General features: G+C 35.0%; 1 protein-coding gene across 1 annotated transcript; it reads right to left on the reverse strand.

Annotated features, from left to right (window-relative positions):
• Positions 1–7157: 7157 nt before the first annotated feature.
• LOC110915316 (probable receptor-like protein kinase At1g11050) lies at positions 7158–9506 on the reverse strand. Its single transcript, XM_022159992.2, has one exon. The coding sequence runs from the start codon at positions 9306–9308 to the stop codon at positions 7401–7403; it is 1908 nt and encodes a 635-aa protein (XP_022015684.1). The 5' UTR covers positions 9309–9506; the 3' UTR covers positions 7158–7400.
• Between the last annotated feature and the right edge of the window lie 2104 nt (positions 9507–11610).

The following is an 11610-nucleotide window of genomic DNA, read 5'->3' on the forward strand; positions in this document are numbered from 1 at the left end:
GCGATCCTACATGTTATAAAATAATAAAAATATAGAATATTAAATAATAAGTGTTAAAAAATATGAACTTAGAAAAAAAATTAAAAATATACAATGTTAAAAAAATATAATTTTTACCGCTTGTTGGTATAGGCCGTTGAAAAAGTTTATTTTCGTCATCATCGGGTTCCATTTAGACCGTACTTGATGAACGGTCCGGTTACTTCCACTGACAGTTTTGTTAAAATGCTCTAAAATTTTACGCCAAAAACTATCGCGGTTTTGTTGATTGTCCTTTTTTTGTTGGTAGAGCAATGTACCCACGCCTTCGCCAACGCCTCTTCTTGGTCCTTTGTCCATTTTTCGCTCACCATTTTCCCCTTTTTATCCCGAGCGTCATCTTCTTCGTTGCCCGCGTCTTCATTCACATTATATTCATCGTCCTCGTCCTCGCCCTCGTCGCCCAAGTTTTGAGTTTCGGGCACTACCTCATCGTCCTCGTCGTCGTAAATAGGTAGAGGACGTTCGACATTTCCTCGTGTAGATGGAACTTGTGGGGAACGAAAACCATATGGGTCGAAGGCGGGGGATTGAGGAGGAGCGTCCATTGATAACAAATTTTGAAAATAGCCGAAATTGAGTTGTTGGGTGTTGTAAAACGAGGGGTTGTGAAGTGTATCCGAAAGGGGGTTGTGGTTGAGCACTTGCACCGCTCGAACCACCACGAGACGGTTTCGAGACCCGTCCCTTAGTTTTTTTCTTGGCCTCGTGGGGTTGGTTCTCCATTGCTCGGTGTGAAGGGGGTGTGGTTTGAGAGTATAAAAAATAAAAAGTGAAGTGGGTGTGGTTGGAGAGTATAAAAAATGTGTGAGAATGATATGGTTTGAGTATAAAAAAATGGAGTGAATGAGATGGTTATTTATATATGTTTTAAAAAAGTGATTTTTTTTTAAATCGGACCGTTGCTCATGACCGTTCCTCAATTCTCGTGCACATAACGCGGTGAGTCTACACCGGATGACCCCTCCGATTCGGGTCCCCGCGTTGATGGCGGCGGTGTTCCCGATCGGGGACAAGGGTCACCGCTCCCCTTCCCCGAGAACACCCCGTACACCCTAATGACTAATAATACCCGGTTCGTCTTACTAACGAATCGTGTTATATTAAGCTGGTTGTGTAATCAAGATGTATTACATTCCTAGTCGTACTAAAAAATATAACCATGTTGCTTTTTCTAGATTATACTACCTACTATATTAGGAACCAGTGTATTACATGGTTGAAAAAATTAAATATTAAATAGCTAGTAATTAGTAATATAAATTTAGAAATTAAATATATAAAGAAACGTTGATTTGATTATAGGGGTGGCATACACGATAAGACACGACACGATAAGACACGATACACGAAATCCCATACACGAACACGATAACTTATCGTGTCCTTTTTTTTCAAACACGAACACGACACGATATATACGAAAATTACCTGTTAATACCTGTTAACACGACTGTTATACACGAAAATTAACTGTTAGTACCTGTTAACACGAACATGACATGCTATCTGAGAGTTACAGAGGGAGTTTAGGGTTTTATTTTTTTTGAATTGAATGAGGAATGAAAATAGAAAGGAATTAAGAAACCCACACGCACATGGCTGATGTGTTTTATTTAATTTAATTTCTTATCGTGTACTAACGGGTATTAACAGGTAAACATGTATTTAACCTGTTTATACACGAAAATTAACAGGTAATCTCGTGTCTACCTGTTTGGTACACGATACTTGTTAAGGCCATACACAATACCTGTTAACTTCGTGTAGGTTCGTGTCGTGTATTCGTGTAAAATTGTCAGCCTTATTTGATTGCACAAGAAATAAAGAAACGCCAGACGAATTTCTAAAGAAGCTGGTCATGGATAATAATAATAATAATAATAATAATAATAATAATAATAATAATAATAATAATAATAATAATAATAATAATAATATTTATTATTGGGGTCCTTGAATTGTGTCATATAATACCACATTTACTTAGACATTAAGTATAAGATAAGATTTCAATCGGATATATCAACTCATGTGTAATGGTTGTGTTTTGAAAGCTTGTTTAATTATATTACAACTGTATATTATGATTGATACTTCTCGGCAATTCACATGCTCTAGATTTGTTTAATTCTTTCAATTCGGCTGTTTCATTTGTCAAACTTATAGGGCTTTATTGTATATTTTAAAGAGAATTTTTTTTCATATAATGACAACAATGATGGCATTGGAGGATTATTATTAAATGATATGTCTATATTAGGAAAAAGTCAATTTCTTTTATAATATACATGATCTTCAAACGTTGAAGTGACAAGAATAATAGTTTGCTCTCATAAACCAACTAATCTACATAAAACCTAAATTTGGGAAGGAGAGGTTGTAGGTTCAAATCACATAGAACAAAAGAAATTTGTCGTTATGTAGATTTTTTTTTAACGACAAATTTCTTTTGTTCTATGGGATTTGAACCTACGACCTTCCCTTCCCAAATTTATGTGTTTAAAGGTTTGTCTTTGTCAATGGACCACAGTACTAAATTAAAAGTTAAAAATATAACTTTTAATACTTGTAATATTTTTAACTTTTAATACTTATTTTATACAGAAATTCAAGAGTTAGTTTTGTAATCATGAAGGAAGCATTGGATGTGTCATTTAGGGCTCTTCAAATTGCTCGAGAACCTACGACCTTCCCTTCCTAAATTTATGTGTTTAAAGGTTTGTCTTTGTCAATGGACCACAGTACTAAACTAAAAGTTAAAAATATAACTTTTAATACTTGTAATATTTTTAACTTTTAATACTTATTTTATACAGAAATTCAAGAGTTAGTTTTGTAATCATGAAGGAAGCATTGGATGTGTCATTTAGGGCTCTTCAAATTGCTCGAGACTCGTTTGATGCACGATCGGAAAATGTTTGGAATTTACTCGTTCAATTCTGCTCGATTGTAAAAGGCACTCGGTTCGGATCGGTTCAGTTTGAAACGAACCGAGCATGAGCAATGGTTCACTCAGTTCGGTTCCACTTGACTCGATTGGCTCGAATTATTTTTTAATATATATATATATATATATATATATATTGATGATCATGTAAAAAGAGGCTTGAGTGTGAGAAGTGTGAGAAATATTGTGCGGCTAATATGTGAGAAGGGTAAAAAAGTAATTTACTCAATAATTCAATTAAATGATAAATATTCCCATAACCGCCTGGGAGTTATTTTAGGATTCCAATTTGTTTTTTTAAAGATCCTTTAAGATTCTGTGATTTATTTGTCATCTCGTATAAATCTTCAAGATCGCAAGAAGTTATCATCATTGTAATACGGTTTGTTTTCTGTTCTGTGCAAAAATATGTTGTGTGTTTTTTTAAACCTGCAGTCCAGTATGTGTTCTTCGTATGGTGTTTTAAACCTGCATTCATGGTGTTTTAAACCTGCAGTCCAGTATGTGTTCTTTGTATAGTGTTTTTAACCTGCATTCATGGTGTTTTAAACCTGCTGTCCAGTATGTGTTTTTCGTATGGTGTTTTAAACATGGTGTTTTAAACCTACAATCCAGTATGTGTTCTTCATATGTTCTTCGCATAGTGTTTTAAACCTGCATTTACACCTGCATTCCAGTATATTTTTTTTTTCCGTATGGTGTTTTAAACCTGCATTCCAGTAGGCTTCATATCATGCTATACGTAATTTGTTTTATCTATATAAATATAGCAATATGGTACTCATATTAAAGATAAAAAAAGCTCGTTATTATGGTGCAATTTATTTTTAAAAAACATTACGTATAAAAAGTTATTGACGTTCAAAAAAGATGGGTGGAACTTACATTTACATTAAAGTTGACTACAATTTCTTTATTTAAAAATACAATATAAAAAGACACTATTACCCATAATCTAGCCAAATTAGTCAAAAAAATAAAATAAAAATAAAACATAGTTTATATTTTAAGCCCTTCTTGATCTCAACCTTAACTACAAGATCTAAGGGCTTAAAACACTTAATAATATTTGGTCCAAGATCCAACTAGAGCCCGTTTAATTATAAAATTGAAAGCCGATACTAATAGTGTATTGTCCAATAATCCAAAGTAGTTGAGTCAAAATGTCAAAATACCGAAATGTGAAGCGTCGATCGATACTCAAGTGTCAACCCGCCATTCAATTCAGAAGTACATAATCCTTATTAAAACCCCACATCAACCATCATTATTCGAATTCTCAGTCTCCAAGACGCCAACTCCCTAAGGTTTTGCTTCAATTGGTTCATTCGATTTCAAACTTCTCATAGATCAAAGGTCTGCTTCAATTGATCGACGATTCATCTTTCCACTCAGATGATCTGTGTAAAACCGGTTGAGTATTTTTCTATTCGTTGTTCTTTCGTAAATATATATACTTGTGTTCTAATTGGACGAAACCTTAGGGTCGAAAACTGCATATTACTCTAAAAACTAACAACCCCATAGTCACTTTTCCATTTGTTATGCAACGCTCGATACTCGCTCGACGTTTGTTCGAAAAATACTCGGATCGAAAGGCGCTCGTTCGACTTTGGCTCGGTTGAAAAAACACTCGGTTCGGTTTGTAAATGAACTGCGCATGAGCAAAGGTCCGATCAGTTCGATTCAGCTCGTGAAGAGCCCTAGTGTCATGTGTGAATAGCATATGTAAGTATTTATTTTATATAAGCATATGTTATAGTGATGGGTAATAAAGAAAAGGAGCTTCGGCCGGCCATTTGTAGATATAACCAAAACACCAGGAGGTGTTCCATGTGACTAAATAAAGTTCAGCACGAAGATCTTGACTTATAAGGATAAAATTACAAAAGCTAAAAACGAATCCACCATACAAAATAACTGATTTAGCATGTCATACATATATTATTAGGCGTATTGAAGTTTAATAATCCAAATTATTACCCATCGGTAAATAATAAATAAATTGGTAAAGTGCCTAATAACACTCATATCTATCATTTTCGTAACCATGTGCAATCTTACTTTAAATAAAAAATTATTGGGATATATGGTCTGACCCATGAGCGGAAAGTAAGATCAGTGGTAAGTTACATTGATGGATAGTATCTTGGAGCAGTGGTCTGAGTTTCTCACAGTATATGCACAAGGCAATAAGCTGAAAACAAAATAAGATAACGAAAATGAAATTGTATATATGCACAAGAGTCGAGACAATAAGCTGAAGACAAAAGAAGCTAACGAAAATGAAATTGTCATAACTAAAAACAGAAAGGTAATACACATACATTCATACACTCCATCACACCAAAAATCCAAACGCCTTTCGTACATTTATATAACCCTACAAGAAACAACTTGAGTTGCGTCTCTAGAATGAAAAGTTGCGACTTTTAAAAAACCACACATATACCAACGGTTTGAATATAGACACAATGGTTTGGATGAAAGGTTTTAAATATATCACAACCCTTCAAAAAAGTCACAATCTTTCAAACTACTTTTAAATATATCACACCCCTTACAAAAAGTCACAAGTTTTAAATATATCACACCTGCTATAAAAAGTCGCAATTTTTAAATATATCACACCCTTTCAAAAAGTCACACCCCTTTAAATTACTTTTAAATATATCACGTCCCTTACAAGAAAAACCCCTCTTATATATATACATATGGAAAGTCACAACACTTCAAATTAATTTTAAATAAATATATCACACCTCTTACAAAAAGTTACAACTCTTAAATATATCACATCCCTTCAAAAAGTCTCAAACGTTTAAACTACTTTTAAAAATATCACGCCCCTTACAAAAGTTGCAACCCTTCATATATATTCACACACAAAAATGCAATAAAATTTCCTATGAAATGAGCGACTATGTATATATATGTTACCGTGCACCTATCCAAACCGTTATATCCTTTACCGAAAGGATGTTTAGTAGTAAATTTTAATTAATTATGATACATTATAATATTATAACTACATTGCAATTGTATATCAAATACATAATATCCTTTACCGAAAGGATGCTTAGCAGTAAATTATATATATATATATATATATAGTTAACAAAGGACGATGAATAGTAACTTTATTCTTAAAATAATATATAGCTCTTTATTATTTTTATTTAATATATTATAATAGTTTATTATAATATTTACTTTTAGTAACATATTTTTTTCTTTTTTAAAGCCATATATTTCCTTTACCATTTTTAGTAATTCTTTTTCTTTTTTTAGAACATATATTAATTTATTAAATAATTTGATACTTCTTTAATAGTTTAAGTTTATAACTTTTTTCTAAAAACTTAAGTATGTAATTATGTTTGATTTTTCTCTCGACATTCCCTTATAAGTTTTGTTAAAAACGAAGTTATACTCAAAATAAAGTATTTATTTGATATAATAAAACGCTACAATGATAAACCAAACCGTTCTAATGGTTTGACTTTCTAAACAACATGCCTTATTTTCAAATCACGTATGTTTTATATTATCATTTGTTCGGTTTCGCTGCAACGCGCGACTTGAAAAAAAACTAGTTTTAATTAAATATGATACATTATAATATTATAACTACAGTACAAATGTGAATCAAATACATAATTTAATACACCACATTCTTATTTTTGTTGATGCATCAAATCAAAAGCTGCGAATTTTTTTCAACCGACATGCACAACAAATGATGTAACAACACCTTCAAACGGTGCATAACTTTTTTTGCAACCAACATATTTAGAATGAAAGAATGTATATAGTAATTAAATTACCAACACTTTCGTTAAACGGTGCATCACTTATTGTTATATATAATTTTTTTTTTACAATCGGAATGCAGAACAAATGATGTATATGAATTCACCAACACTTTCTTCAAACGGCGCGTCAGTTTTTTTTTTTTTTTTTTTTTTTTTCTGCAATCGACTAACATGATTCGCGACTATTTAGAATGAAAGTCGCAACTCAAATCTAAACCACAGATGACATCGTCTTCAAATACCATCTTGCTTAGAGAACAAAATCAAAGAATTTTTGCTTCTATCTGACCTAGTAATAATAAACATTCATAATCAACATCCCGCCGTAACGCGCGGGTAGCGTCAACTCGTTAAACTACAAAATATATTATATTTATTCATAAAAAAATATATATAATTTACAAGTCGTGAGTTACTTCCATAGCCATTTATGGCTAACAAAAAAACACACTTTTTAACAAATCTTACTCTCTTTGACCTACCAAACGATTAAACTCCTAAACAAACCAAAATTTCCCCCAAGTTACACTTAACTATTTAGACACAAATCACAACAAGATTGAAGATTCTAGTTGATAAAAGATTTCTTGATTCATCTACCTAAGCATGTCATTGGCTTGCAATTGCAGCCCACTCAACACCGGTGAAATGCTAAAAGTAGTACCATCTCCAGCGAATGTAGGGTGGCCGAGCGGCGTTGGCCTATCGGGAATCGTAGGCACTTCGATATCACCTTCCAACATCTTCAATGCATCCATAATTGTAGGCCTTAAAGCCACCATTACATGAGCACACAAAATTCCCACAAGCACAAATCTTTCCATGATCCCTTTAGGGTTCGTAGACTCATTACCTGCGCCATGGTCCAACAAACACGGATCCAATACTTGTCCGATTTTCCCTTCTTTTATAAGCGACCAGGCCCAATCAGTAATCAAGAACCCGCGAGGGGAATCTGCGCTAGACAAGTCAAGAGCTTTCCTCCCACACATAATCTCCAGAATCACGACTCCAAAACTATAGACATCACTTTTTTCAGTCAGTTGACCGTAAAGCGCGTATTCTGGGGCTAAGTACCCATGGGTCCCGGCTACTCTAGTAGTGAGATGAGATTGACCTTCCCTACTTTGCTTGGCTAACCCGAAATCCGCCACTCTAGCTCCCATGTTTGCGTCTAGAAGTATATTTGTAGCCTTGATATCTCTATGATATATAGCCGGTTTGACTCCATAGTGAAGATATGCTAAACCTTTTGCTACATCCAGAATTATGTTCTTTCTTTGAGGCCATGTTAACTGCGGTCTCCGACTCGTCGTTGGAAACAAATGATCATCAAGATTCCCATTCGACATGTACTCGTAAACAAGGTACCTTTGATCATCTCGTCGCTCGTAACCCTCATCTTCACCATGAATACAACACCCTTTTAGCGGAACAAGATTCCTATGCCTTAAATTGCTAATAATTTCAACTTCATTACAGAACTCATCGTTCCCTTCAAACTCCGATTCTATAATCTTCTTAACCGCAACAACCGATCCGTCAGGTAACACGCCCTTGTAAACGACCCCAAACCCGCCTCTACCTATAAAATTCTTTTGCGAGAAATTATCAGTCGCCTTTTCGAGCTCGTGAAGCTTGAACCATATAGACCCCGTATTCGGCCGCCTCCTAACCCTTCCCGATTCGAATTCACCGACACGCGATTCGTCAATCTTTTCCCTTTTCCTCCTCCTATCCCACCAAAAGTAGGCTCCCACAGAAAAAGTTGTCACAACAACAGCCACAAGTCCACCAGCCAAGCCGAATACCAAAGATGAATGCTTATTTTTATGGGTTTTGGTTAAAACAGTAATCCCAAAAGTACAAGACACAGCACCATCACTTTCAGGCCCAAACTGATTAGCAACACCAGCAGCATAAAGAACAGCAAAATAAAAACAATCTTGCGAATGAGAAGCGTTACCATCAATCGAATTCAATTCACTATGAACCCGTAACCCCGCATCAATACAAGCCGCACACGCAGTAAGATCAGTAAGATCACTCCTACACGACGAATCCAGAACCGTATTATTCCCCAATTTCCGGTGCCAATCTTCCACATTCTGAATTGCAGCACAGGTGTTTGACGAAATGACAAACTGAACAGGATTAAAACAAAACGACGCAAGATTGTTGGGTAATGAAAGAGAGTCAAGTTTGGTCTGAAAATCAGACAAACAAGCCGAAGATGTTGCAAGATCAGGGAGATTAAACTGGGAACTCGTTTTGAGATGCTGAGCTAAACTGATGCCGTACACGGTAAGCAACGTTTGACAGCAGCCGGTGGAGTTGCTAAGGGATTTTGTGGAGTCGGCGGAGTGGCGGCAGTCGACGGTGGGCCATGGGATTCGAACAACGTAGTCGAAGTTCATCGGGCAAGAAATCGAATTGGTGGGTGTTTGAGACGAAACCAACGAGATTAAGAATATTGAAAGAGTGACGAGAAGATAAAGATTCATGTTTAATTGTTGGGTTGGGTGGAATTCATGGGGATTTGAAATGTAATTGGTGAAGGAAAAAGAGGAGAAATTGGGTACGTGAGTGGGGATTTCGTAGATGGTTGGCTGTGGCTCTGGATTATTTAGGAAACATCGTAGAAGTCATGGGGGAGAGATTTGATCATAGGAGTTTTAAATACTGATGTTGAGGTTCTTGAAATGATAACCAGTCAAAGGTTTTACTTTGGGGTGATGAAAGTTGATCAGGGTTGTCCGGTAGAGGTGCACAAAATAACCGGTTAATTAACCGTAACCGGTTATTAATCGAAACCGTAACCGGTTAATAACCGATTTAGGACTAACCGGTTCAATAGGTTATTTAACCGTAGGTTAGTAACCAGTTATAAGTGTTTAGTATAATAACCGGTTATTAACCGGTTTTTTTAAACCAGTTTTTTAACCGATAGACTGGTTAACCAAAAAAATAACCGAAAAATTCAAAAAAAAGGCAAAAAAACCGGTTAATAACCGAAAATAACCGGTTAATTAACCGAACCGGTTATAGTAATTAACCGGACCAGTTAAAAAAATAACCGGTTAAAGTAATAACCGGTTAAAGCATTAACCGGTTAAAGTCAAAAAGTCAAATTAACCGGTATAACCGGTTAACCGATCCGGTTATTAAAATTAACCGGTTTATGCACCTCTAGTTGTCCCCACTCAACCAAAAGGATCTGTGTATGACAAGAATAAAAGAAGAAATAAAGCAAAATGTTAGTGCCCAATAGCGCCCCAACCCAATCCCCTCTACGCGTTATCGTTATTGATATCGATGTTCCGTCATTGCAGTAACGAGCATTAAAGGGAAAAACAGGTGGGATTCTTTCTTTCCAACCAATCAAATATTTCTCTTTATTTTTTTAGTATTTTATTTTATAAAAAGGCTTTAAATCATTGCATACAAGTTAAAGAGATAAACTTTAAAGCAACTTATGTGACATGACACTGATATAATGTGATAAAGCCCCTAGAGATTTATACCACACTCTCGAAATTAAAAATGATTTAATTGAATTGGGTGGCAAAAAATATTAATATATTAAATCGTTCATATCATAGCCCAATTAACTGATTTGTTAAGCAATACATACCATTTAACATTTTAACATTTTTATTATCGTTCTACTAAAGCACTATATATACCATATATTTGGCAAAATTATCAATATATCAAGATCCTTATACTAAGTTAAATTAATTATCAATATAGTTAAAGTTTATAGTAAACTTTCGTTTTGCTCCCTGTGGTTTGGTCACTTTAAAGGTTTTGCCCCAAACCTTTAAAAATAGTCATTTTCCTCCAATAGTTTGCTATGGTTTTTTCATTATGCTCCCTGCCTCTAACTCCATCCAAATTGTCGATTATTTGAAAGGGTATTTTGTTAACTTCAAGTATATAACTAAGGGTATTTTAGTAATTTTAAAGATAAAGATTTAATTATTTATTAAATTTATATATATACATCACCCAAACCATACACACACAATACTCTCTCTCTACATGTTTCCCTTTCTCTTCACCATCACCCAAACCAGCACCACCGGGGATCACCACCTGCATCTACCACCTGCCGACCACCGCCACCAGCAATCCACCACCTGTCGACCACCACCACCACAAATCAGTCGACAATCTGAACCCACCCTTGCATGTCGGCAAACAAAAACAACACCCCAAATCCCAAATCGGTACCCAACCCCAAATCGGAACCCACCATCTTCATCTTCAACCCTAAACCAACAACCACAAACGCCGGCCACCCATCATCTTCATCTGCAACCCTATACCTTAAAACCCCCAAATCCTCCATCATCTATCTTCATCGCAGATTTGAGCCCAGAAAAGCGAATAATAAATCTTGCAGATCTAAACCATATTATCCAGTCATTACTATCACTTTATCTTTTACAAAAACAACAAGATCAACTCAAATCTGAAATGATTCTCTATCCAAAGAACAAACTCAGATACTGAAATCTGGATTTCAGAATATGTGAATATGAACACAAATTGATTCCTTATCTACTGTTATTTCGATTCAAATATGTATCACCTGTTGTTGATGATATTATGACCAAAACACTGAAATCTTGACATATTTTATCCATCGGATTTCATCTTTGAAACCCTAGCTGCCGTCGTCTACATCACCGCTGGCCACATCCCATACCGCTGTCGATATTAATGTCAGACTTACGATAATCAAGTTAGGAATCCGGTAAACATCTGAGCATAAATCCTAGCCCTTTTTCTTTCAGGTTT

This window comes from Helianthus annuus, chromosome 6 (assembly GCF_002127325.2).
Source record: "Helianthus annuus cultivar XRQ/B chromosome 6, HanXRQr2.0-SUNRISE, whole genome shotgun sequence".
Classification (NCBI taxonomy): domain Eukaryota; kingdom Viridiplantae; phylum Streptophyta; class Magnoliopsida; order Asterales; family Asteraceae; genus Helianthus; species Helianthus annuus.

Coding starts and splice junctions, on each gene's coding strand:
- LOC110915316 (XM_022159992.2), bottom strand. CDS start 9,308: ATGAATCTTTATCTTCTCGTCACTCTTTCAATATTCTTAATCTCGTTG.